The sequence below is a fragment of the Lepus europaeus genome, chromosome 4 (assembly GCF_033115175.1).
Source record: "Lepus europaeus isolate LE1 chromosome 4, mLepTim1.pri, whole genome shotgun sequence".
NCBI classification, from domain to species: domain Eukaryota; kingdom Metazoa; phylum Chordata; class Mammalia; order Lagomorpha; family Leporidae; genus Lepus; species Lepus europaeus.
In genome coordinates, this window is record NC_084830.1 from 146,904,539 (window position 1) to 146,927,717 (window position 23,179).

A 23,179-nucleotide genomic window follows, 5' to 3' on the forward strand; every position below is an offset into this window, starting at 1 on the left:
ATCATAACACTGGAGTATACATCCTGCCTCCTCACTTCTTCCATCTAAATGACAGAAAACACAGATTAAAGAAATAGTCAGCATCAGAATCAGACCTAGATATGACAGGAATGTTGGAATTAATGATTAGGTCTTTAATTTAAAACAACTGAGATTAATATGGGTCATGTAGGTAGCAGAATGTAAACTATAAAAATTTTTCAAAAGGAAATGGTAGAAATAAGAGATACTATAATGAAGATGAAGAATGCCTTTGATGCCTCATCATGATGGATGCAGATGATGAAACAAACAGTAAGCTTGAAGATATAGCAGGAGAAATTTCCCAACAGGAAAAGCAAAGAGGAGAAAGACTTTTTAAAAAGTCTATCCAAGAACTATGGAACAACTGTGAAAGATGTAGCATGTATTTAATAGGAATACCAAAAGAAGACACGTAGAAAAGAACAGAAACAACAGATGAAGCATTAGTGACAGAATTTCCCCTAAGTTAATGCCAGACACCAAACTACATATTCAGAAACCTCAGAGAGCACCCAAGAGGATGCAAAATAAAATTATATCTAGGCATATCTTGCTCAAACTTCAGAAAATCAAAGAGAAAGAAAAAGTCTTGAAATAAGCCAACGGTGGGTGCATGGAAACTTAGCTAGAGTAGCAAAGATAAGAATTAAATCCAACTTTTCCTAAGAAACCGTATAAACAAGAAGAGTAGAGTGAAATATTTAAACTGTTGGAAGGAAGAAGACCCACCAGCTTAGGGTTCTGAATAACAGGACTAACAGAAATTTATTAGAAAATACTGGGGAAACCCTGAAAGACATCGGCATAGGCAAAGAGTTCTTGGAAAAGATCCCAGAGGCACAGGCAATCAAAGCCAAAATTGACAAATGGGATTACATCAAATTGAGAAGCTTCTGCACTCTCAAAGAAACACTCAAAGTGAAGAGGTAACCAACAGAATAGGAGAAATTATTTGCAAACTATGCAACTGATAAAGGATTAATATCCAGAATCTACGATGACCTCAGTAAACTCTACACCAACAAAGCAAAGAACCCAGTTAAGAAATGAGAGACGGCGTTCTTGCCACTGGCCCAGTCACTATGTAGTGGAGAGGCAGGCTCCCTCCTGCAAGTTCTGGAAGGTTCTTGGGCTCGATTAGGGCAGAATCTCCAGGACTCTTAGTCGTCGGCATCAAGACCTTGCCGGTTGAGCAGTGCCACTGCTGCTGCCATGTTTGGCTGCCTGGTGGCAGGGAGGCTGGTGCAAACAGCTGCACAGCAAGTAGCAGAGGATAAATTTGTTTTTGACCTGCCTGATTATGAAAATATCAACCATGTTGTTGTTTTTATGCTTGGAACAATCCCATTTCCTGAAGGAATGGGAGGGTCTGTCTACTTTTCCTATCCTTATTCAAATGGAATACCAGTATGGCAACTCCTAGGATTTGTCACAAATGGGAAACCAAGTGCCATCTTCAAAATTTCAGGACTTAAATCTGGAGAAGGAAGCCAGCACCCCTTTGGAACCATGAATATTGTCCAGACTCCATCTGTTGCTCAGATTGGAATTTCAGTGGAACTGTTGGACAGTTTGGCTCAGCAGACTCCTGTAGGCAATGCTGCTGTATCCTCAGTTGACTCATTCACTCAGTTCACACAAAAAATGTTGGACAACTTCTACAATTTTGCTTCATCATTTGCTGTCTCTCAGGCCCAGATGACACCAAAAGTCCATCTGAAATGTTCATTCCAGCAAATGTGGTTCTGAAATGGTATGAGAACTTTCAAAGGCGACTAACACAGAATCCTCTCTTTTGGAAAACATAATTTGAATAAAAAGCTATATGATGGATCCTGAAATTTGTCATGTTTGGAAGATGACTCCATTTGAAAGCACGAAGACAAGAGAATCATGAAGCCTAAGTGTAAAAACTGCTTAGTGACTGTGAAACTTAATTAAAAATCTTTGTAAAAAATTAAAAACAGGCCGGCGCCGTGGCTCAATAGGCTAATCCTCCGCCTTGCGGCGCCGGCACACCGGGTTCTAGTCCCGGTCGGGGCACCGGATTCTATCCTGGTTGCCCCTCTTCCAGGCCAGCTCTCTGCTGTGGCCAGGGAGTGCAGTGGAGGATGGCCCAAGTACTTGGGCCCTGCACCTCATGGGAGACCAGGATAAACACCTGGCTCCTGCCATCGGATCAGCACGGTGCGCCGGCCGCAGTGCGCCAACCACGGCGGCCATTGGAGGGTGAACCAACGGCAAAAAGGAAGACCTTTCTGTCTATCTCTCTCACTGTCCACTCTGCCTGTCAAAAAAAAAAACTAAAAAAAATAAATAAATAAATTAAAAACATTAAAAAATAAGAATACCTTCATCAAAAAAAAAAAAAAAAGAAATGAGCGAAGGACTTCAACAGGCATTTTTCTTTTTTTTAAAATTTTTTTATTTTTTATTTCATGAATATGAATTTGCAAAGTGCAACTTTTGTATTGTTGTGGCATCCCCCCCAACTTCATTCCCTCCCGTGGCCCTCCCCTCTCCCTCTCCCATCCCGCCCTTTATCGAGTTTAATTTTCAATTACCTTCATATACTAAAGATCAACTTAGTATATACTAAGCAAGGATTTCAACAGGCTGCACTCACACAACCGCACAAGGTATAGGGTATTGTTCCACTAGTAGTGTTTTTAAGTTTCATAGTAAAACACATTAAGGACAGAGATCCTACGTGGGGAGCATGTACCCAGTGACTCCCGTTGTTGATTTAACAATTGGCACTCTTATTTATGATGTCAGCAATCACCCGAGACTCTTGCTATGAGCTGTCTAGGCTATGGAAGTCCCTTGAGTTCACCGACTCTGAACTTGTTTAGTCAAGGCCGTATCACAGTGGAGGTTCCTTCCTCCCTTCAGAGAAAAGCGCCTCTCTCCTTGATGGCCCAACAGGCATTTTTCAAAAGAGGAAATTCAAATGGCAAACAGACACATGAAAAAGTGCTCAGGATCACTAGCCATCAGGGAAATGCAAATCAAAACCACAATGAGGTTTCACTTCACCCCAGTTAGAATGGCTTTCATACAGAAATCAGCAAGCAACAAATGCTGGTGAGGAAGTGGGGAAAAAAGTACCCTAATCCACTGTTGGTAGGAATGTAAACTGATACAGCCACTGTGGAAGACAGTATGGAGATATTTGAGAAATCTGAATATAAACCTACCATATGACCCAGCCATCCCTCTCCTAGGAATTTACCCAAAGGAAATAAACTGAGCATATGAAAGAGTGATCTGTACCCCCATGTTTATTGCAGCTCAATTCACAATAGCTAAGATATGAAATCAACCCAAGTGTCTGTGAACTGAAGACTGGATTAAAGAAATTATGGGATTTATGCACCATGGAATATTAAATAGTGGTTAAAAGTAATGAAATCCTGTCATTTGCAACAAAATAGATGCAACTGGAAAACATTATACTTAGTAAATGAGTCAGTCCTAAAAGAACAAATACCATATGTTCTCTGTGATCTGTGGTAACAAGTAGAACACCTAAAAGGTAATCTATAGATGAAATTGAGGCTTTGAGATGTGGTGACTTTGAACAACTCTTGTCTCAGTTGTTGAGGAACAGTTTTTTTTTCCATGCTATTTATTGAACTCTTTACTTAGTATAGAGTTAATCTTATGTGTATAAAATTAATTGAAAATAGATATTAGCAAAAAAATAAGAAAGGGATAACAGAGAGAAGAGGAAAAAGGGTGGGAGTGCCGAAGGGATGACAGATAGGGTGAGAAGAATCACTGTGTTCCTAAAGTTCTATTTATGAAATACATAAAGTTTGTATACCTTAAATAAAAGGTTTTTTTGGGGGGGGATGATGCTGTAGGAAAAAATGTGTTATGTTGGGGCTGGCGCTGTAGTGCAGTGGGTTGAAGCCCCAGCATCTCATATGGGCAGTGGTTCGAGTCCCAGCTGCTCCACCTCCGATCCAGTTCCCTGCTATGACCTGGGAAAGCATTAGAAGATGGCCCAAGTCCTTCGGCCCCTGCACCCGTGTGGGAGACCCAGAAGAAGCTCCTGGCTCCTGCCTTTGGATTGGCTCAGCTCCATTTATTGTGGCCATTTGAGGAGTGAACCAGTGGGTGGAAGACCTCTCTGTCTCTATGTCTTTCTGTAACTCTTTTTCAAATAAATAAAATTAATTTTTAACAAAAAAATGTGTTATGCATTACAAGCAACATATGTTGATTAAATTAAAACCTTGCTAACATTCCTTTAGCTTTCTCAAACAGAAGAGGAAAGGGTCCTACTTTCATTATTTCTTATCATTCCTATATTATAAATAATTTACCAAGAGGTTTTTACTCTACTATTGTGTTGAAAACTGCTTATGTTACCTATGAAATTCATGTAATTTTCCATTGATACACTCACAACTGGGAATGTTTCTTAAAATTCTTTGAATTGCCTTCAAATGCAGAAGTAAAATATTATTAATTAATACTTTGGTAAAAAAAGGTTTATCCTTCAAAAGTGAATGGGAGGAGCTAGAGCAAGATGTCCACTGAGTAATAAGCACCAGTGACCATCTCTATGGATACACCAGTTTGAATAGCTATTCATGCACCAGATCACCTTCACAAAAACTATAGCAGCCAGGTGAGAGGCCTCAGTGCCTAGTTTTAGTATAATAATAAGGAAAATCCATTGAAGAAGGCAAGAAGGAGAGAGTTGCTTAGGTCATCCTTCCCCCAGCTCCAAGTAATAAAGCATGGAGAGAGGCACCTTACCTCCTCTTGATGCAAGAGGGAGAGGGCATTCAGTCCAGTCTTTTAGAGATGCAAACTATGCAACTGATAAAGGATTGATATCCAGAATCTGTGATGACCTCAGTAAACTCTACACCAACAAAGCAAAGAACCCAGTTAAGAAATGAGCGAAGGACTTCAACAGGCATTTTTCAAAAGGCATTTTTCAGTTCTATTCTAATAAAATTCAGAGTCATACAGGGCCCCATGGTATGTATCTGTGGACTTTCCATTTCCAGGGAGCCAGGAGACTGCCTTTGCCACTCTCTCCCAACCTCCAAGCAGACAGCAGAGCAAGACTCCAACTCCTGGGGAAGAAGGGTAGGACAGAAGATCAGGACCCTGCCTCAGAGCTTAGACCTGCCAACCATGAGACGCAGCATCTGATAAAGTTCACATACTGAGCCTGTAGGCTTGCTGCAGCAGCTGGTAGAGACTTGGGCTCCAATGGGAGAGTGTCATTTCAGTGTGTATTACCACCAGCCTCAATTGGGCCGGGTGTGCACCCCCAAGACTTTGTAGAACCTGGTGACAATGTAACCTAGGTATGACCCAGCTTAGTGCCAGGCTGGACAGCCAAGGGGCTTCCTTTGTCATACTTCCCCTAGTCTTTAGCAGACAGCAAGAAACATGTCTTGGAACTCAGTGCCAGACTGGTAAAGCCCAATACTGGGCAGATCCTAATGGTCCCTATCCCTAGGCCAGTGCCTGTAAATGGAGGTTCTAGACTTGTCCATGTACAAGTGAAGATCTATGCATTGGTGGTGCAAACATATTTCATCATGTCTTATCACCAGCCTCATGTGAGCCCATCTTGTGCCCCTAATATTTCAAAGGGTTTGGTAATTGTGAGACCCATCTAGTGCCTGTCTGGCAGCTGAGAGGCTACCTCTATCGTCCTCTTCCAACCTTGGACAGACAGCAAGGAACCACAGGACTACACTGGGCACTCAGTGAAGGCTGGTAAAACCCCAGATTGAGCAGAACCTAATGGTACCTTTCCCTGTGCTAGTGCCTGAAGATGGAAAGTCTATTCCTGCTCTGGTACCAAGTAGAGTCCTATGACCCCAGCTGGTCAGTATTATTCACAGCTGACATTATCCATGACTAGGAGGAACATCCTTGGGCGATAAGTCTGCCTCAGTAGCAAACAAACCAAAGGAGGGTGAGCTTTGCTCCTGCCTCCAGACTCCAGGCTAATCTCAGTGGGTGGCTCTGGGAATAATCTAGTATCAGTAGCATTGGTGTCTACAGCATCCAGTATCTGAGTCTGCCTGGCCCCCAGAAGAGGCTTGTATACTCCTTTTTAAATACTTCCCTAGTTATGAACAACACATCTACTGAGGATTTGAGGTAATTCTGAGCTTGGGGTTATTTTAGAGTACTGAAACAGTGAAAAAACACTAACTGAACCTCCAACAAGCTCCAACTTTGGATGCCGTTAAATGTTGAAATAACAGGAGCATCTATAGAATAAACAGGCTGCTTAGAATTTCTGGAAGCACAGCCACAAATGAAACAGAGGGTTATAATTAATCCTTCAACACATGAACAGTGTTGTATACCAACAAGCATCAAAAACTTCTATGGAACCATGACCTCACCTGTTCAACGTTCCAGAAACCAACCACTGAAGAAACTGAAGTTGTTAAATGTTCGATAAGGTTTCAAAATATGTATTTTAAGGAAACATGAGAAATTTTAAGAGAACACAGAGGAATGATTTAGTACTGTAACAAGATACTTGAAAAAGAGCTGGAAGTAATTTTTTAAAAATCAAATATTTCAGAGAGCAGCAAGATGGCGGAATAGGAAGGTAGCACACTATTAGTCCGGGGGAGAGGCACTTTAATAAAAGTGGAGATACTGCAGGGTCAAGGAAGAGTAGGGGAAGAAACAGCAGAGGAAACTCTTCCGGAACTAGTGATTCACAGTGGACCTGCGTGGAGAGCGTGGGAGCCCAAGTTCGGGACACCAGCGGCAGACTCAACACACCAGCGCTGGAACACGAGGTGAGCGGAACCTCAATAGCCCGAGACACCAGCGGGAAAGCAGAAAGAGGAGACTAGAGGGAACGAGGCTTGAAACTCCATGGGGAAAAGTTCACCAGGCTAACTAGAAGAGAGAGAGGAAAAAAAAAAAAGTGACCGATACGGACACAAGTTTCTCTCTTTCCGCTCACCCCTCAAAGGCGAGCAAGACAAAGAGCAGGCGCCATTTTGACATACGTCATAAGCAGGGCAACCTCAGGTCTGCACCGGCCCTGAGCCTAGCAGAAAACCTGACTCTGTGGGGAGGGGTGAAATAACAGGAGATTAGCATCTAACTTGGCAACCCAGTGGGAGACTGCAGGAGAATTGGAGCCCACACTGAGGGCAGCAGAGATTCCCTGTGTGGTCCTTGGGAAAGAGCTTCCGATCTCTGGCTCCTGTGGGTATATCATTTGCCTGCTAACTACCTCCAATTACATTCAGCTGTGTGGAATTACTTCCCTTTTGAATCAAAAAAAGAAAGAAAGATTTACCACACCTAACCTGGGAGTGTCATCTTTGACACACCCTCAACCCTGAGGAACCAAACACAGCTCTCAGTCCACACTCATCTCAAGCCTCTAAGGCTCCACCGAAAGCAGACAGTCCACTTAATATAGAGCCATAGTGTAACAAGAAAAAACACCACAGTGAAGAAACCAAATATCTCCAACATGCCAAACAACAAACGCAAAAACTGAGGTAACAAGAACAAGGAAGACACTATGACGCCCCCAAATGAAAAAGACACCCCAATTCAAGATTATGAAGATGATGAGATCGAAGAAATGCAAGAAGCGGATCTCAAAAAATTGATAAGAACATTAAGAAGTTCTCAAAAACAAATTCTTGAACTACAGAAATCCTTAATGGACAAGATAGAAAATCTCTCTCGTGAAAATGAAATATTAAGGAGGAATCAAAATGAAATGAAACAACTAGTGGAACAAGAAACTGTGATAGTGACAAGAAATCATAATGAAATGAAGAATTCAATAGATCAAATGACAAACACATTAGAGAGCCTTAAAAACAGAATGGGCGAAGCAGAAGAAAGAATATCAGACTTAGAAGACAGAGAACAGGAAAGGAAACAGGCAAACCAAAGAAAAGAAGAAGAAATTAGAAATCTAAAAAATATTGTCGGGAATCTACAGGATACTATTAAAAAACCCAACATTCGGGTTCTAGGAGTTCCTGAAGGCATGGAGAGGGAGAAAGGATTAGAAGGCATTTTCAGTGAGATATTAGCAGAAAATTTCCCAGGTTTGGAGAAGGACAGAGGCATCTTAGTACAGGAAGCTTACAGAACCCCTAATAAACATGACCAAAAGAGATCCTCACCACGACACGTTGTAATCAAACTCACCACAGTGAAACATAAAGAAAAGATCCTAAAATGTGCAAGAGAGAAACGTCAGATTACTCTTAGAGGATCTCCAATTAGACTCACAGCAGACTTCTCATCAGAAACCCTACAAGCTAGAAGGGAATGGCGAGACATAGCCCAGGTACTAAGAGAGAAAAACTGCCAGCCCAGAATATTATATCCTGCAAAGCTCTCATTTGTGAATGAAGGTGAAATTAAGACTTTTCATAGCAAACAGAAACTGAAAGAATTTGTTGCCACTCGTCCTGCCCTGCAAAAGATGCTTAAAGATGTGTTACACACAGAAACACAGAAACATGGTCACCAATATGAAAGTAGGTAAAGGAAGGAAACCTCACAGCAAAAGATCCCAGGAAGCTCAATTTCTCTTTGACATAGAATTAAACTCTGATGCTCTGTTAAAGCAATGTGTTAAAGTAATCTATTATGTTCTCTTGATGTCTGTTAAATTCTAATTGTTCAAAAACAGCTACATTTTTATTAAGAGCTATGGGTTATTTAAATATGTGCTTATTTTCAAAGATTTGAATAATCACCTTGTAACAATGATCAGATTTGGTCTATGTTATGTCATGATTTTAAGGAATCTTATTTCAACCAGATATTTTGGATTTTGAGCCTTCTTGGCATTCTTGACAGGCATTCAAAAAATCAAAGTTTCAAACAATCTGGTCTCTAAAATTTCCAGTAAATCCTGGACTCTGGTTCTTCCAGTTTGGGCCCAACTGAAAAATTGAAGGACCTATGTCTCTCATCTTATAGAGACACCAACTAATCAGGCTATTTGGATTATATTAGAAGTACTGTCAAGTTGTGATGTGGTACCAAAATTTAAGTTTCTATAATGGAAAATGCTATTAATACAAATGTTTGAGAATTAAAAAGTCTAATGATCTTGTGTTACTAGACATGATAGTTATCTTAATGAGAAAGCCCCAGAGGCCTAAAGGGTTAAATACTTGTAAAATCCTACAGGTGCTTTCAAAAATACTGTGAAGTAAGCAAGTGCCTCTTGTTGGTTGATGAGTTTATAATTTTAAACATGGCGACTTAAAGTCTTTTTCATCCACAGTTATATATGATGTGCTGCTCATAAAACTAAAGCGTTGTTGGTTCTGTGTTTAGCTGCCCTCCTATAGGCTCCTATGGACTTTTTCCAGCCACTTCTATTGTATTCAGTACTTTGGGATGGCTCTGTAAACAGATGAAGCCAATAATGTATTAACAGTACCAACTGAGAGAAAGTATGGTTAACTGAGGTTACTAAAAACAAAAAGCAATTCAAATCAATTGGCAATCTACAAAAAGAGTTAAAGATTTTAAAAGCTATTATTAAAATTGCTATATTGGTCTATTATGCTATGTTATATGTGTGTACATATTGTATGTCCACATGGGGAAATTTTATTAAGAGCTTTATTTTAAATGGCTTATAGATAAGATTGTCCATAAATTTAAGCTGCTAAAATCAATCAAAGATACATTTTAATTTGTGTGACCTGAATCTATATATCATATGTTTTATACTTGTTGGTAGAAAGAAACTAAAAACATTTTATATGGTTGTGCTTAAGTTTACTGGTTAAACAAACTACACCATGTTAGATATTTAAGAGGTGTTTTCAAATACATGATTCTTAAAATTTATAGAAGGCATTGGATCTTCTGGTAAATGTTTTCTTAAGTTGTTATCTAATGGTTGAAACTGTTTGCTAAGTATTCATGTGATATTGCTATTGTCAGCAAGCGATCTAGGACTTGCTCCCTCATTTCTCTATTCGAAGCCCAACTTGTTCTTTCATTTCTCTATTCTCTTCAAGGTAGGAAACTAATTCTATTATGAAGGAATCTGTAGGATGCACAATTTAATCTGTAGACCTTATAAAAGAGATGGCTAACATTTTTCTGTAATAGCATAGCCAAAATAAGAACTTAAATAATAATCTCATAGCTAGATTCACTTCGCCATCAGCGAAGTATACAGTAAGTAGAAAAAAACCTCCCTTTCAGACCAAAGGGAAAGAAAGTTTTCAAGTGAGAATATAATTTTCCTCATGGGCATTGTCTACCTTAGAAAAACTACTACAGAACGTGCCTGTGACTATAGACTTGTAGTTCAGGCCACAGAAGATTAGAGATGGGACACGGGCACTCCCTTGACTTGCATCCTCTGGTCTGCTTTAACACAAACCAGGAAGAAAAGAAAGCTAGGCATCAGAAGCAATGGGTGGCAGGCCTATTAATGGCTGATCTGTACAGTGATCTTCCCTCAAGGAGACCCAACAGGCCGGTCCACTGCAGTGGCTTTCAATGTGGTAAGCCTGGGCTTCAGCAGAAGTCAGCTTGTGAAGAGCCCTGGCAGCTCTGCCAAGAGTTGGATCACTGGAAATGGACCTGCCCTGGAGTCGAAGGATGCCCAGGTCAGAGCCACAGATCTTATTGGCTCTAAGCTGAAAAGCCCTTCACTCAGCCCAACTTCCAAAGTGACCACTGCAGCTGAGGGTATGGTCAAGTAGGGTCAGCAACATTGCAGGCAGAACTGTAAATTTCTTGTTAGAGATGCCCCCTGCCTTTCCCTGGCCAGCTCTCCTCCCAGGCCAGCTAAGTAATGAAAATCAACAGAGTGCCTTCCCCTAGGAGGTTCACACCTCCCTTAGGATATACCCCATGTGAAGAGATAGATAGGTCTGGGCCTCTTAACTTACAAGGCCTAAAGCCCACCAGATTATTATCAAGCCCCTTCTATCAGGTTCTATTTGCCTCTCAATCAGAAAAATTACTTGTAGCTTAGACAGCACCTTTCTTAGCTCCTCTAATAATGACTCTGTCCTTTGTTCTAGACCCTGTCTAGTCCACTTGGGCCTCATTCCTTTGTAATCATAACCTCTACTCTACCACCAATGGCTCTACTCCCAACCTGTGTGTACTGATGGTCCTCTTCCCCACTTAATGCTGTATAATTGTTCAAACCTGGTAAATACCACTCTTAGGATCATTGGTTACTATCCTTACTCTGTCTTTTATGACCTTGTCTAAATATGATCAGAGTCGGCAAACTTGGAAGGCTTCCATAGTCTTGGCAACTCATGACGACAGCCTAGGGTGGTTACTGGCGCCATAAACTAGAGTGTCAATTTGTTGGGTCAACAACAGAAGCCACTGTGCACTTGCTCCTCATGTGGGATCTCTGTCCTTAATGTGCTGTACATTGTGATTTATTGCTATAACTAGTACTCAAACAGTATGTTTCACTTTGTGTTTCTATGTGGGTGCAAACTGTTGAAATCTTTATACTAAATTGATCTTCTGTATATAAAGAGAATTGAAAATGAATCTTGATGCAAATGGAAGGGGAGAGGGAGCGGGAGAGGGGAGGGTTGTGGGTGGGAGGGAAGATATGGGAGGGGGAAGCCATTGTAATCCATAAGGTGTACACTGGAAATTTATATTCATTAAATAAAAGTTAAAAAAAATCAAATATTTCAACCAAAAAGGACACTAAGTGAAATAAAAAACATGATAGAAGGCATGAATGGCAGAATAGATAAAACAGAAGAATCAGTGAGCTTGAAGATGGGCTATTTGAAAATACACAGTTATGGGGCAGGTGCTGTTGTGTAGTAGGTGGGACCTCTGCTTGTGGGTGCTGGCAATCCCATATGGGTTTTGGTTCGTGTCCCAGCTGTTCTTCTTCCAATCCAGCTTCCTGCTTGTGGCCTGGGCAAGCAGTGTAGATGGCCCAGGTGCGTGGGCCCCTGCACCTGCGTGGGAGACCTGGAGGAAGCTCCTGGCTTCTGGCTTCAGATCGGCCCAGCTCCTGCCTTTGAGGCCATTTGGGGAGTGAACCTGTGGGTGGAAGACCTTTCTGTTTCTCTCTCTCTCTCTCTCTCTCTCTAACTCTACCTCTCAAATAAACAAAATCTTTAAAAAAAATACACAGTTATAGAAGAAAAAAGGAAAAATTAATCAAGGAATGAAAAAAGCTTGTGGAACTTTAGCATGAAAAGAGAAAATGTTCAGTATATTTAGACAGAAAGGTCAAAGGCCACCAGTCAGATTCAACCCAACCAAGTCTACCCCAGGAACTATTATAATTGAACTCTGCAAGAGTAACTATACAAATTCAGAGTGCTTTAATATTATAAACATGGTGCATAATCCATGCATACATTTAATATGAAGACTGAAAACCAAATCAATCAAAATAATAAATACATTACTGTTAAGAGACAGGCAATCTAGAAAGAGTTCCTAATTTGGAAAGGACTGGAGTCCAGGTATACAGTTGTATATTAGTATTTCTTACATCTTATTGTTTTTTCCTAATATTATAATCTATGTTGTATTGCTGTTATTTCAAAATAGCTTGTTATAGCCAAAAGATGTTTTGGTAATCCTCATGGTAATCACAAAGCTCACATCTGTAACTGAATTATGAAAAATAATAAGCAGGGAATCAAAACACACTGAAGAAAATCATGTGACCACAAAGAAAGACTGTAAGGAGGGATAAACAGAGAAAGGAAGTACAATAAAGCTTGGAAACAAGTATCAAAATAGCAGTATTAAGATATAAGCGATCAATAATTACCTGAAGTGTAAATGGATTAAATTCTCCAATTAAGAGGTGTACAAAGGGGGCCGGTACCATGGCTTACTTGGTTAATCCTCCTCCTACAGTGCCGGCATCCCATATGGGCACTGGGTTCTAGTCACGGTTGCTCCTCTTCCAGTCCAGCTCTCTGCTGTGGCCCGGGAGGATAGTGGAAGATGGCCCAAGTGCTTGGGCTCCTGCACCAGTGTGGGAGACCAGGAAGAAGCACCTGGCTCCTGGCTTTGGATCAGTGTAGCTCCGGCTGTAGCGGCCATTTGGGGAGTGAACCAACGGAAGGAAGACCTTTCTCTCTCCCTCTCTCTTACTGTCTAACTCTATCTGTCAAAAAAAAAAATATATATATATATATAATGACCAAGTGGGTGAAAAAAAAAAAAAAGAACTCAACTGTATGCTGCTTATGAAACTCACCTTACCCCTAAGGGTAAGAATAAAAGTGAAGAGGTGAAATAAGATACTCCAGAAATTGAATCAGTAATAAACGCACTACTGAAAAAGAAGAGCCCAAGACCGGATGGCTTCACCGCCGAATTTTGCCAGACATTTAGAGAACAACTAACCCCAGTTCTTCTCAAGTTATTCAAAACAATTGGAGGGGAGGGAATCCTCCCAAATTCTTTCTACGAAGCCAATATCACCTTAATTCCTAAGCCCGGAAAAGACACAACAGAGAAAGAAAACTACAGACCTATCTCCCTGATGAACATAGATGCAAAAATACTCAACAAAATTCTGGCAAACAGAATCCAACTGCACATCAGAAAGATCATTCACCCAGACCAAGTGGGATTTATCCCTGGTATGCAGGGATGGTTCAATATTCGAAAGTCAATCAATGTAATACATCACATTAATAGAGAAATAAAAATCATATGATTATCTCAATAGATGCAGAGAAAGCATTTGACAAAATACAACATCCTTTCATGATGAAAACCCTAAGCAAATTGGGGTTAGAAGGAACATTCCTCAACACAATTAAGGCAGTCTGTGATAAGCCAATGGCCAGCATCATATTGAATGGGGAAAAGTTGGAGGCATTTCCCTTGAAAACTGGCACCAGACAGGGATGCCCACTCTCACCATTGCTATTCAATATAGTCCTAGAAGTGTTAGCCAGGGCCATCAGGAAAGAAAAAGAAATTAAAGGGATACAAATGGGAAAGGAGGAAGTTAAACTATCCCTATTTGCAGATGACATGATACTATATATAGGGGACCCGATAAACTCCTTTAAGAGACTATTGGAACTCATAGAAGAGTTTGGTAAAGTAGCAGGATACAAAGTCAATGCTCAGAAATCAACAGCCTTTGTATACACAGATAATGCCAGGGCCGAGGAAGAACTTCTAAGATCAATCCCATTCACGATAGCCACAAAAACAGTAAAGTACCTTGGAATAAATTTAACCAAGGATGTCAAAGACTTCTATGATGAAAATTACAAGACACTAAAGAAAGAAATAGAAGATGACACACACAAAAATGGAAAAACCTGCCATGCTCATGGATTAGAAGAATCCATATTCTCAAAATGTCCATTCTCCCAAAAGCAATTTACAAGTTCAATGCAATACCAATCAAAATACCAAAGTCATTCTTCAAAGACCTAGAAAAAACGATGCTGAAATTCATATGGAGAAACAGGAGACCGAGAATAACTAAAGCAATCCTTTACAATAAAAACAAGGCCAGAGGCATCACAATTCCAGACTTCAAGACATACTACAGGGCAGTTATAATCAAAACAGCCTGGTACTGGTACAAAAACAGATGGATAGACCAATGGAACAGAATAGAAACACCGGAGATCAATCCAAACATCTATAACCAACTCATATTTGACAAAGGACCTAAAACCAACCCCTGGAACAAGGACAGCCTCTTCAACAAATGGTGCTGGGAAAACTGGATGTCCACATGTCGAAGTATGAAGCAAGACCCCTACCTTATACCTTATACAAAAATCCACTCAACATGGATCAAAGAACTAGAGATGTGCCACGACACCATGAAAATAATTGAAAGCATAGGGGAAACCCTTCAAGATATTGGAACAGGCAAGAATTCCTGGAGAAGACCCGAGAGGCACGGGTAATCAAATATAAAATAAACAAATGGGATTACCTCAAATTGAAGAGTTTCTTTACAGCAAAGGAAACAGGAAAGTGAAGAGGCAACCAACAGAATGGGAGATGTTATTTGCAAACTACACAACAGATAAAGGATTAACAACTAGAATCTATAAAATGATCAAAAAACACCACAAAATCAAAACAACCCAATAAAAAAATGGGCCAAGGACCTTAACAGACATTTTTCAAAAGAGGAAATCCAAATGGCCAACAGACACATGAAAAAATGCTCAGGATCCCTAGCCATCAGGGAAATGCAGATCAAAACCACAATGAGGTTTCACCTCACCCCGGTTAGATTGGTTTACATACAACCAAATCAACCAACAACAGATGCTGGCAAGGATGTGGGGAAAAAGGGATACTAATCCACTGTTGGTGGGAATGCAAACTGGTAAAGCCACTATGGAAGACAGTGTGGAGAGTCCTCAGAAACCTGAATATAGCACTACCACAGGACCCAGCCATCCCACTCCTTGGAATTTACCCAAATGGAATTAAAGGGGAGAAAAAAAGAGCCATTTGCACCTCAATATTTGTTGCAGCTCAATTCACAATAGCTAAGACATGGAATCAACCTAAATGTCCATCAACGGATGACTGGATAAAGAAACGATGGGATATGTACTCTATGGAACACTATACAGCAGTAAAAAACAATGAAATCTGGGCATTCACAACAAAATGAAGGAAGCTGGAAAACATCATGCTGAGTGAAATAAGCCAGTCCAAAAGGGACAAATATCATATGTTCTCCCTGATCAATGGCAACTAAACGAGCATCTAAAATGATACCCATTGAAGTGAAATGGACACTATGAGAGACAATGACATGATCAGCCCTTGTCTAGACTGTTGAGGAACAACTTACTATTTTATTCCTTTTAGTATTTTTTGTTGTTGGAGGTGGTGTTTTTGTTGCTCTGTTTGTTCTACATAAGACCATTGGTTGAACTCTGTAATCAATGCACAATCATTCTTAGGCGTTTAAAATTAACAGAAAAGTGATTTCTGTTAAACATAGGAGTGGGAATAAGAGAGGGAGGAGATATATAGGTTGGCACATGCTCACTCGGACTTACCTCCAATGGTGGAACTAGAAATGTGCCAGGGGATTTCAACTCAGTCTTACCAAGGAGGCAGGTACCAATGCCAGCGCACTTGGTAAAGTGATAAGTATAAATACACAACCGATCAAAAAGATAGGGTATGTGTTGAAGAGATTTCACAAATAAGACCAGTGTAAGCAAATAATGAAGGATAGAATTAAAAGGGAGAGTATGATCCTGCGGGGGAAGCAGGTCACACAGCAGACTCACAGAATGGCAAACGCCCAAAACAGCACTCCTACCTCAGAATCAACCCTTGGGACGTTCGGATCTGGCTAAAAGGTCCATGAGAGTCTCACAGGCATGGAAAGCCATGACACGCTGGCAAAAAACAATGTAAATGAAAGATCCTGGTGAACAAGACCCCAGCAGAAGGAACAGGCCATCAAGGAGAGAGGCGGCTTTCTCTGAAGGGAGGAAGGAACCTCCACTGTGATACGGCCTTGACTAAACAAGTTCAGAGTCAGTGAACTCAAGGGGCTTCCATAGCCTAGACATCTCATAGCAAGAGTCCGGGGTGATTGCTGATGTCATAAATAAGAGTGTCAATTGTTAAATCAACAACGGGAGTCACTGGGTACATGCTCCCCACGTAGGATCTCTGTCCTTAATGTGTTTTACTATGAAACTTAAAAACACTACTAGTGGAACAATACCCTATACCTTGTGCAGTTGTGTGAGTGCAGCCTGTTGAAATCCTTGCTTAGTATTTACTAAGTTGATCTTTAGTATATGAAGGTAATTGAAAATGAAACTTGATGAAGGGCGGGATGGGAGAGGGAGTGGGAGAGGGGAGGGCCATGGGAGGGAGGGAGGTTGAGGGGGGAAGCCACAACAATACAAAAGTTGCACTTTGTAAATTCACATTTATTAAATTAAAAAAAATAATAACTATATAACAAAAAAAGAACTAAAAAAAAAGCAGTTGTTTATAGCAATCAAATGCCTACATCAAAAAAGCAGAAATATGTGCAACAACTTATCACTACCTTGAGGGATTAGAAAAATAAGAGCAAGTCAAATCCAAAATTAGTAGAAGGAAAAAAATATAAGAGTGCAAATCAGTGACATAGATACCAAAAAAAAAAAGTAGTGAATACAGAACTGGTATTTTGAAAAGGTAAAACTAATTGAGAAGCCTTTATCTAGACTAAGACAAAAGAGGAAAGGATTCAAATATATGAACTAAGAGATGAAATTGGGGCTGTTAAGACTGATGGCACAGAAATACAAAAATTTTTAAAAATTACTAGAATAATTCTGTGGCAACAAATTTGATAATCTAAAGAAATGAACAAATTTCTGATCACATAAACATTACCAAGATTGGATCATGAAGAAACAGTAGTTAAACAGATCAATAATAAACAAGATTGAATCACTAACTAAAAGTCCTCCATCAGAGAAAAGCTCAGAATCAGATGGCTTTACAGCTGAACTGAACCAGACATTTAAAGAAGAATTAACAACAATTCTTCTTAAATTATTCTCAAAAATAGAAAGGAGAGAATTTTTTCAAACTCATTCTATGAGCCTGCTTTACTTTGATACCAAAACCAGGGACAGAATGAAAAAATAAAGCTGTAAGTTAATCTCTTTGTTGAATACAGATGCAAAATCCTCAGCAAAATATTCCCAAAATGAACCCAATAACACATTAAAAAGATTATTCACCACAAACGAATGAGATGCATCATATTGCTAAGTGAAGAAGCCAATCTGAAGGTTACATAGTATATGACTCTACATGACATTGTATTCTGGAAAAGGAAAAATTATGAAAGTTCTTCAAAAAGTTCTAGGAAAATAGAATTAAAGAATAAGTATTTTGGCACAAAAGTTTTGAAATCCGTGCATAGTTTTCTCATACTACTTATTTTCCAAAGGCTTTTTAATAAAACACTGTAGATTTCAGTTATTTTTTACCAAAATTTTTCTTTTAACTCCATTTTCTTAAACTTTTTGAAATAACCTCATATAGAGACAGGAAAAAAGATGCTGCCAATACTTAGTGGGAAGGAGAGAGAAATAGGCAGAGCACAGAGAATTTTTCAGGGCAGTAAAACTGTTCTGTTTGGTACTACAGAGGTACAGTGCATGTCATTATGTATTTGTCAATCTCTAGAATGTCTAATACTAAAAGTGGACCCTAATATAAAATACACACTGTGGGTGGTACTTACATGTCCGTGTAGATTTGTTGATTTAACACCTGTTAAATTTAACTTCCCTGTCGTACGGGAAGTCAGTTAGTGGAGGAGGCTGTGCATGTGTAGGGGCAGAGGTTAAATGGGAACTCCGTACTTTCTACTAGATTTGCTGTCAACCTAAAACTGCTCTAAAAAGTTATTTTTAAAAGTTTTTTTCCTTCTATTTTAAAGATTATATCAGTATAGAGTTCTGTTGTCACTTCTGATCCAGCTCTCTGCTCTGGTCTGGGAAAGCAGTAGAAGATGGCCCAAGTCCTTGGGCCCCTGCACCTGCATGGGAGACCCGGAGGAAGCTCCTGGCTCCTGGCTTCGGATTGGCACAGCTTCGGCTGTTGCAGCCAATTGAGGAATGAACCAGTGGATGGAAGACCTCTCTCTTTATATGCCTCTCTTTCTCTGTGTAACTCTGACTTTGAATAAATAAATAAATCTTAAAAAAAAAAATTCTGTGTCAGCAGTTTTTTTTTTTCAGTTATTTTAAGATTTCACTCCATTATCTTATGGATTACATACAGCATCCCTCAGTGTCTACTGGCGATTGGTTGTAGGAGTCTTCTTGGATACCAAAATCCTTGGATGCTAAGGTCCATTATATAAAACACACAGTATTTGCATGTAACGTATACAGTCTTCCCATGTACTTTAAATCATCTCCAGATTACTTACAGTACTTAACACAATGTAAGTTCTGTGTTGTAAAAGAATGTTAGACTGCTCTGTTGAAGGAATAATGGCAAGAAAATAGTGTAGGTGTTCAGTATAGTGAAATCATCATAGGCATGAGTCAAACGGTTGTGCTGAAGAGAAACTGGACCTGTGAGGTTACTAGTCACTTCCTTTGTATAGTTTTTTGTTTGTTTGTTTGTTTTTGTTTTTTTTTTTTTTGTTTTTGTTTTTTTTTTTTTTTTGACAGGCAGAGTGGACAGTGAGAGAGAGAGACAGAGAGAAAGATCTTCCTTTGCCGTTGGTTCACCCTCCAATGGCTACCATGGCCGGCGCACCGCGCTGATCTGAAGGCAGGAGCCAGGAGCTTCTCCTGGTCCCCCATGTGGTGCAGGGCCCAAGCATTTGGGCCATCCTCCATTGTACTCCCGGGCCACAGCAGAGAGCTGGCCTGGAAGAGGGGCAACCGGGACAGAATCCGGTGCCCCAACCGGGACTAGAACCCGGTGTGCCGGCGCAACAGGCGGAGGATTAGCCTATTGAGCCGTGGCGGCAGCCATAGTTCAGGTTTACACTTGGCATGTGACAAATTCAAATTTTGGTTTTAGAAACTTTCTGAAATTATTTTCTTAAACATTTTTTACCTGTAGTTGATTGAGTCAATGGATGTAAAACCTAGAGATACAGAGGGTGCCTGACTGTGGTTTCTGAATATGTTTACTATAGTTCTTGTTTCTCTGTGTAATATTTCTCTTGCTGCCTTCAAGATTTTTACCTTTTTCTTTGGTTTCCAGCACTTTGAGTGTGTGTGTGTGTGTGTGTATGTGTATATGTATATGTATATATATGTATATATATATGTACATATATATATATAATGGGGTTGGAGGATGGTATTTTCCATATGATCTCTTAGGTGCTTGGTTTTATAGTTTGTGTTTTATTATTTCATCAAAATTATTGAGTAATATATTTTTAAATTTTTCTTTTTTAATTTTTTAAAATATGTATTTTCTTCTGGGATTCTAATTACTTACGTGTTAGACCATTTGATACTGTCTCATAGTTCCTGAATTCTTTTGTTGGCTTTCATCTTAGTCTATTTGTGCTGCCGTATCAAAATATTTGAGCCTAGGTAATTTATAAATTAAAAAAATTACTTGTACCAGTCTAAACGCTAAAAGTCCAAAACCAAAGTACCTACAGATTCAGTGTCTGGTGGAGGCCCAGTCTCTGTTTCTACAGTGGCACCTTGTGAGGCTATGTTCTCAATGTCAGAAAGCACAAAAGGGCAAAAAGGGTCTAACTAGGGTCACTAATTCTGTTCACAAAACCTCACTCTCTTGACTTCATCATTGACTATCTCTTAATACTATCACAGTAGACACTAGGTTCCAACATATGAATTTTTGGGGGACACATTCAGATCATTGTAAGTGTGCTGACTTTACAAGGAACCTATCAAAAGAATTTTGAGCTACTCTTTTTTAATTGCTTTCATCCTCATTTGAGTTATGATTTTCAAATTTCTGTTGAAATCTCCTGTTCATTTGTCATCCATTTACTTCACTTGATAATTTAGCTTATTAATCATATTATATATATTAAATTCTCTTTGGACAGTTTCTATATCTGGATCAATATCTGAGTATTTCAGATGATTGCTTTGTCTCTTTATCATGATTTAGTCTTTTTTTGTGTTTCTCATAATTTTTATTGTATGTTGCCATATACAGAGTGGAAGATAATTATGAAAATAATATTTTGTTTCTGAAAATGTGCATGGTTCTTCTAAGTCATTAATGCTGGAAGTTCAGAAAATTAGTGTGTGACCTTGGTTTGAGATTTTGTTGTAGTGGTAGTTACTTTCAGCATAACTCCATTGTCAAAACATTGTAGGGTGAGTTTCCTTTTTTTTTTTTCTTTTCTTGATGTTTTATTTTGTTTTTCTATGTTCCTGCGCTTCATGCAGCTTTCAGACTTCCCTGTACACCTGCACACCTGCACTTGAGAGGGATGTTTCTTGATGTACTCTTGCCCCTTCTCCAGCAGTGATCTTTTTTTTTTAGAAAGCTTTTATTTAATAAATATAAATTTCATAGGTACAACTTTTGGAATATAGCAGTTCTTCCCCACATACCTGCCCTCCCACCCCAAACCATCTCACCTCCTACTCCCTCTCCCATCTCATTCTTCATTAAGATTCATTTTAAATTATCTTTCTATACAGAAGAAGGAATGATCTTCTGTTTCTTATTTATACTTGCTTGCCCAGTGGTGAGGAACAATGAGGGTTCTCTGTTGTCTTGATTTGGTCTCAAGAATGTAAAATCTCATTGTATGAGAAGGGTAGGTAATTAGCTGGCCCCAGGTCACCAGTGGTTCTTCTACCAGTGTGGGAGGATAGATTACTCTCTTCTGCCCACGAAGCTTTTGTGTGTCATGGAGAAGAGGGTCAGGATCACTGAGAAATCCCCAGGGACGGAAGGGCAGTCTTTGTTGTGAATACCCAGTGAAAGTCTGTGGAAAAGAACATCTGAGATGGGTGAATTTCCCTTGGGCCTGTTATTTCCCTGTTCTGTACTCTCACATTAGCCCATGATTTACCTTTAGCGCTTTAAATTTTTTGTGTAAATTATTTCTTCCTGCTTTTGTGATGCCCAGTGCTTACTGCTTAGTTCCTTTTGTATTCTGCCGCAGGTCAATCAGTGCTCATGTCCCATCTCTTACTGGTGGCACCTGTCTTTCCTTATATTTTAGAATTTCTTTTTATTTATTTAATAAATGTGAATTTACAAAGTGCAACTTTTGCATTGTTGTGGCTCCCCCCCCAACCTCCCTCCCCCCCTCAGCCATCCTATCTCCCACTCCCTCTCCCATCCCACTCTTTTTTTTTTTTTTTTTTGACAGGCAGAGTGGATAGTCAGAGAGAGAGAGAGAGACAGAGAGAAAGGTCTTCCTTTTGCCGTTGGTTCACCCTCCAATGGCCGCCATGGCCGGCGCGCTGCGGCCAGTGCATCGCGCTGATCCGAAGCCGGGAGCCAGGTGCTTCTCCTGGTCTCCCATGCAGGTGCAGGGCCCAAGGATTTGGGCCATCCTCCACTGCCTTCCCGGGCCACAGCAGAGAGCTGGCCTGGAAGAGGGGCAACAGGGATAGAATCCGGTGCCCCGACCGGGACTAGAACCCGGTGTGCCGGCGCTGCTCCATCCCACTCTTCATCAAGTTTCATTTTCAATTATCTTTATATACAGAAGATGAACTTAGTATTTACTAAGCAAAGATTTCAACAGACTGCACGCACACAACCGCACAAGATATAGAGTACTGTTCGACTAGTTAGTGTTATCTTTAACTCTCATAGTAAAACACATTAAGGACAGAGATCCTACGTGGGGAGCATGTACCCAGTGACTCCCGTTGTTGATTTAACAATTGACACTCTTATTTATGACGTCAGCAATCACCCGAGGCTCTTGCCATGAGCTGTCAAGGCTATGGAAGCCCCTTGAGTTCACCGACTCTGAACTTGTTTAGTCAAGGCCGTATCACAGTGGAGGTTCCTTCCTCCCTTCAGAGAAAGGTGCCTGCTTCCTTGATGGCCCGTTCTTTCTGCTGGGGTCTTGTTCACTGAGATCTTTCATTCAGGTTGTTTTTGCCACAGTGTCTTGGCTTTCCATGCCTGTGATATTTTAGAGTTTCTGATTGCCCTTGACCTCAGCTCTCTGATGGATTCAGGAAAAGCTATTATTTTGTAGTTTATTTGGCTGTTGTTGTTGCTATTGTTTTTAGGGTGTAATACTTCCCCATATTTTTACATCCTAGAAATTTTTCCTGTAATCTACCCCAAATGTTTCTAGTAAGTGCAATGCTACTGCTTTTTGTTTTTATTTATTTGTAGTTTTGATTTCCTGTTTGATTTGAAGTTATTTATATAGTGACTTTTCAGAAATTTCAGTCATTCAGATTCATATTTAACCTTTTGTTCTTTATTTCTATTTTTTTTTTTGACAGGCAGAATAGACAGAGAGAGAGAGAGACAGAGAGAAAGGTCTTCCTTTTGCCATTGGTTCATCCTCCAATGGCCGCCGCGGCCGGCGCACTGCGGTGGGCGCATTGCGCTGATCCGAAGCCAGGAGCCAGTTGCTTCTCCTGGTCTCCCATGGGGTGCAGGGCCCAAGCACTTGGGCCATCCTCCACTGCACTCCCGGGCC

At 40.1% G+C, this 23,179-nt stretch overlaps 1 protein-coding gene across 1 annotated transcript; it reads left to right on the forward strand.

Annotated features, from left to right (window-relative positions):
- The first annotated feature begins 1,218 nt into the window (after positions 1-1,218).
- On the forward strand, positions 1,219-1,984 carry LOC133758595 (protein Hikeshi-like). Its single transcript, XM_062189780.1, has one exon. The coding sequence runs from the start codon at positions 1,237-1,239 to the stop codon at positions 1,771-1,773; it is 537 nt and encodes a 178-aa protein (XP_062045764.1). The 5' UTR covers positions 1,219-1,236; the 3' UTR covers positions 1,774-1,984.
- Positions 1,985-23,179: the final 21,195 nt, after the last annotated feature.

Excerpts from the sequence above, each read along its gene's own strand:
- LOC133758595 (XM_062189780.1), top strand. The coding sequence starts at position 1,237 with ATGTTTGGCTGCCTGGTGGCAGGGAGGCTGGTGCAAACAGCTGCACAG.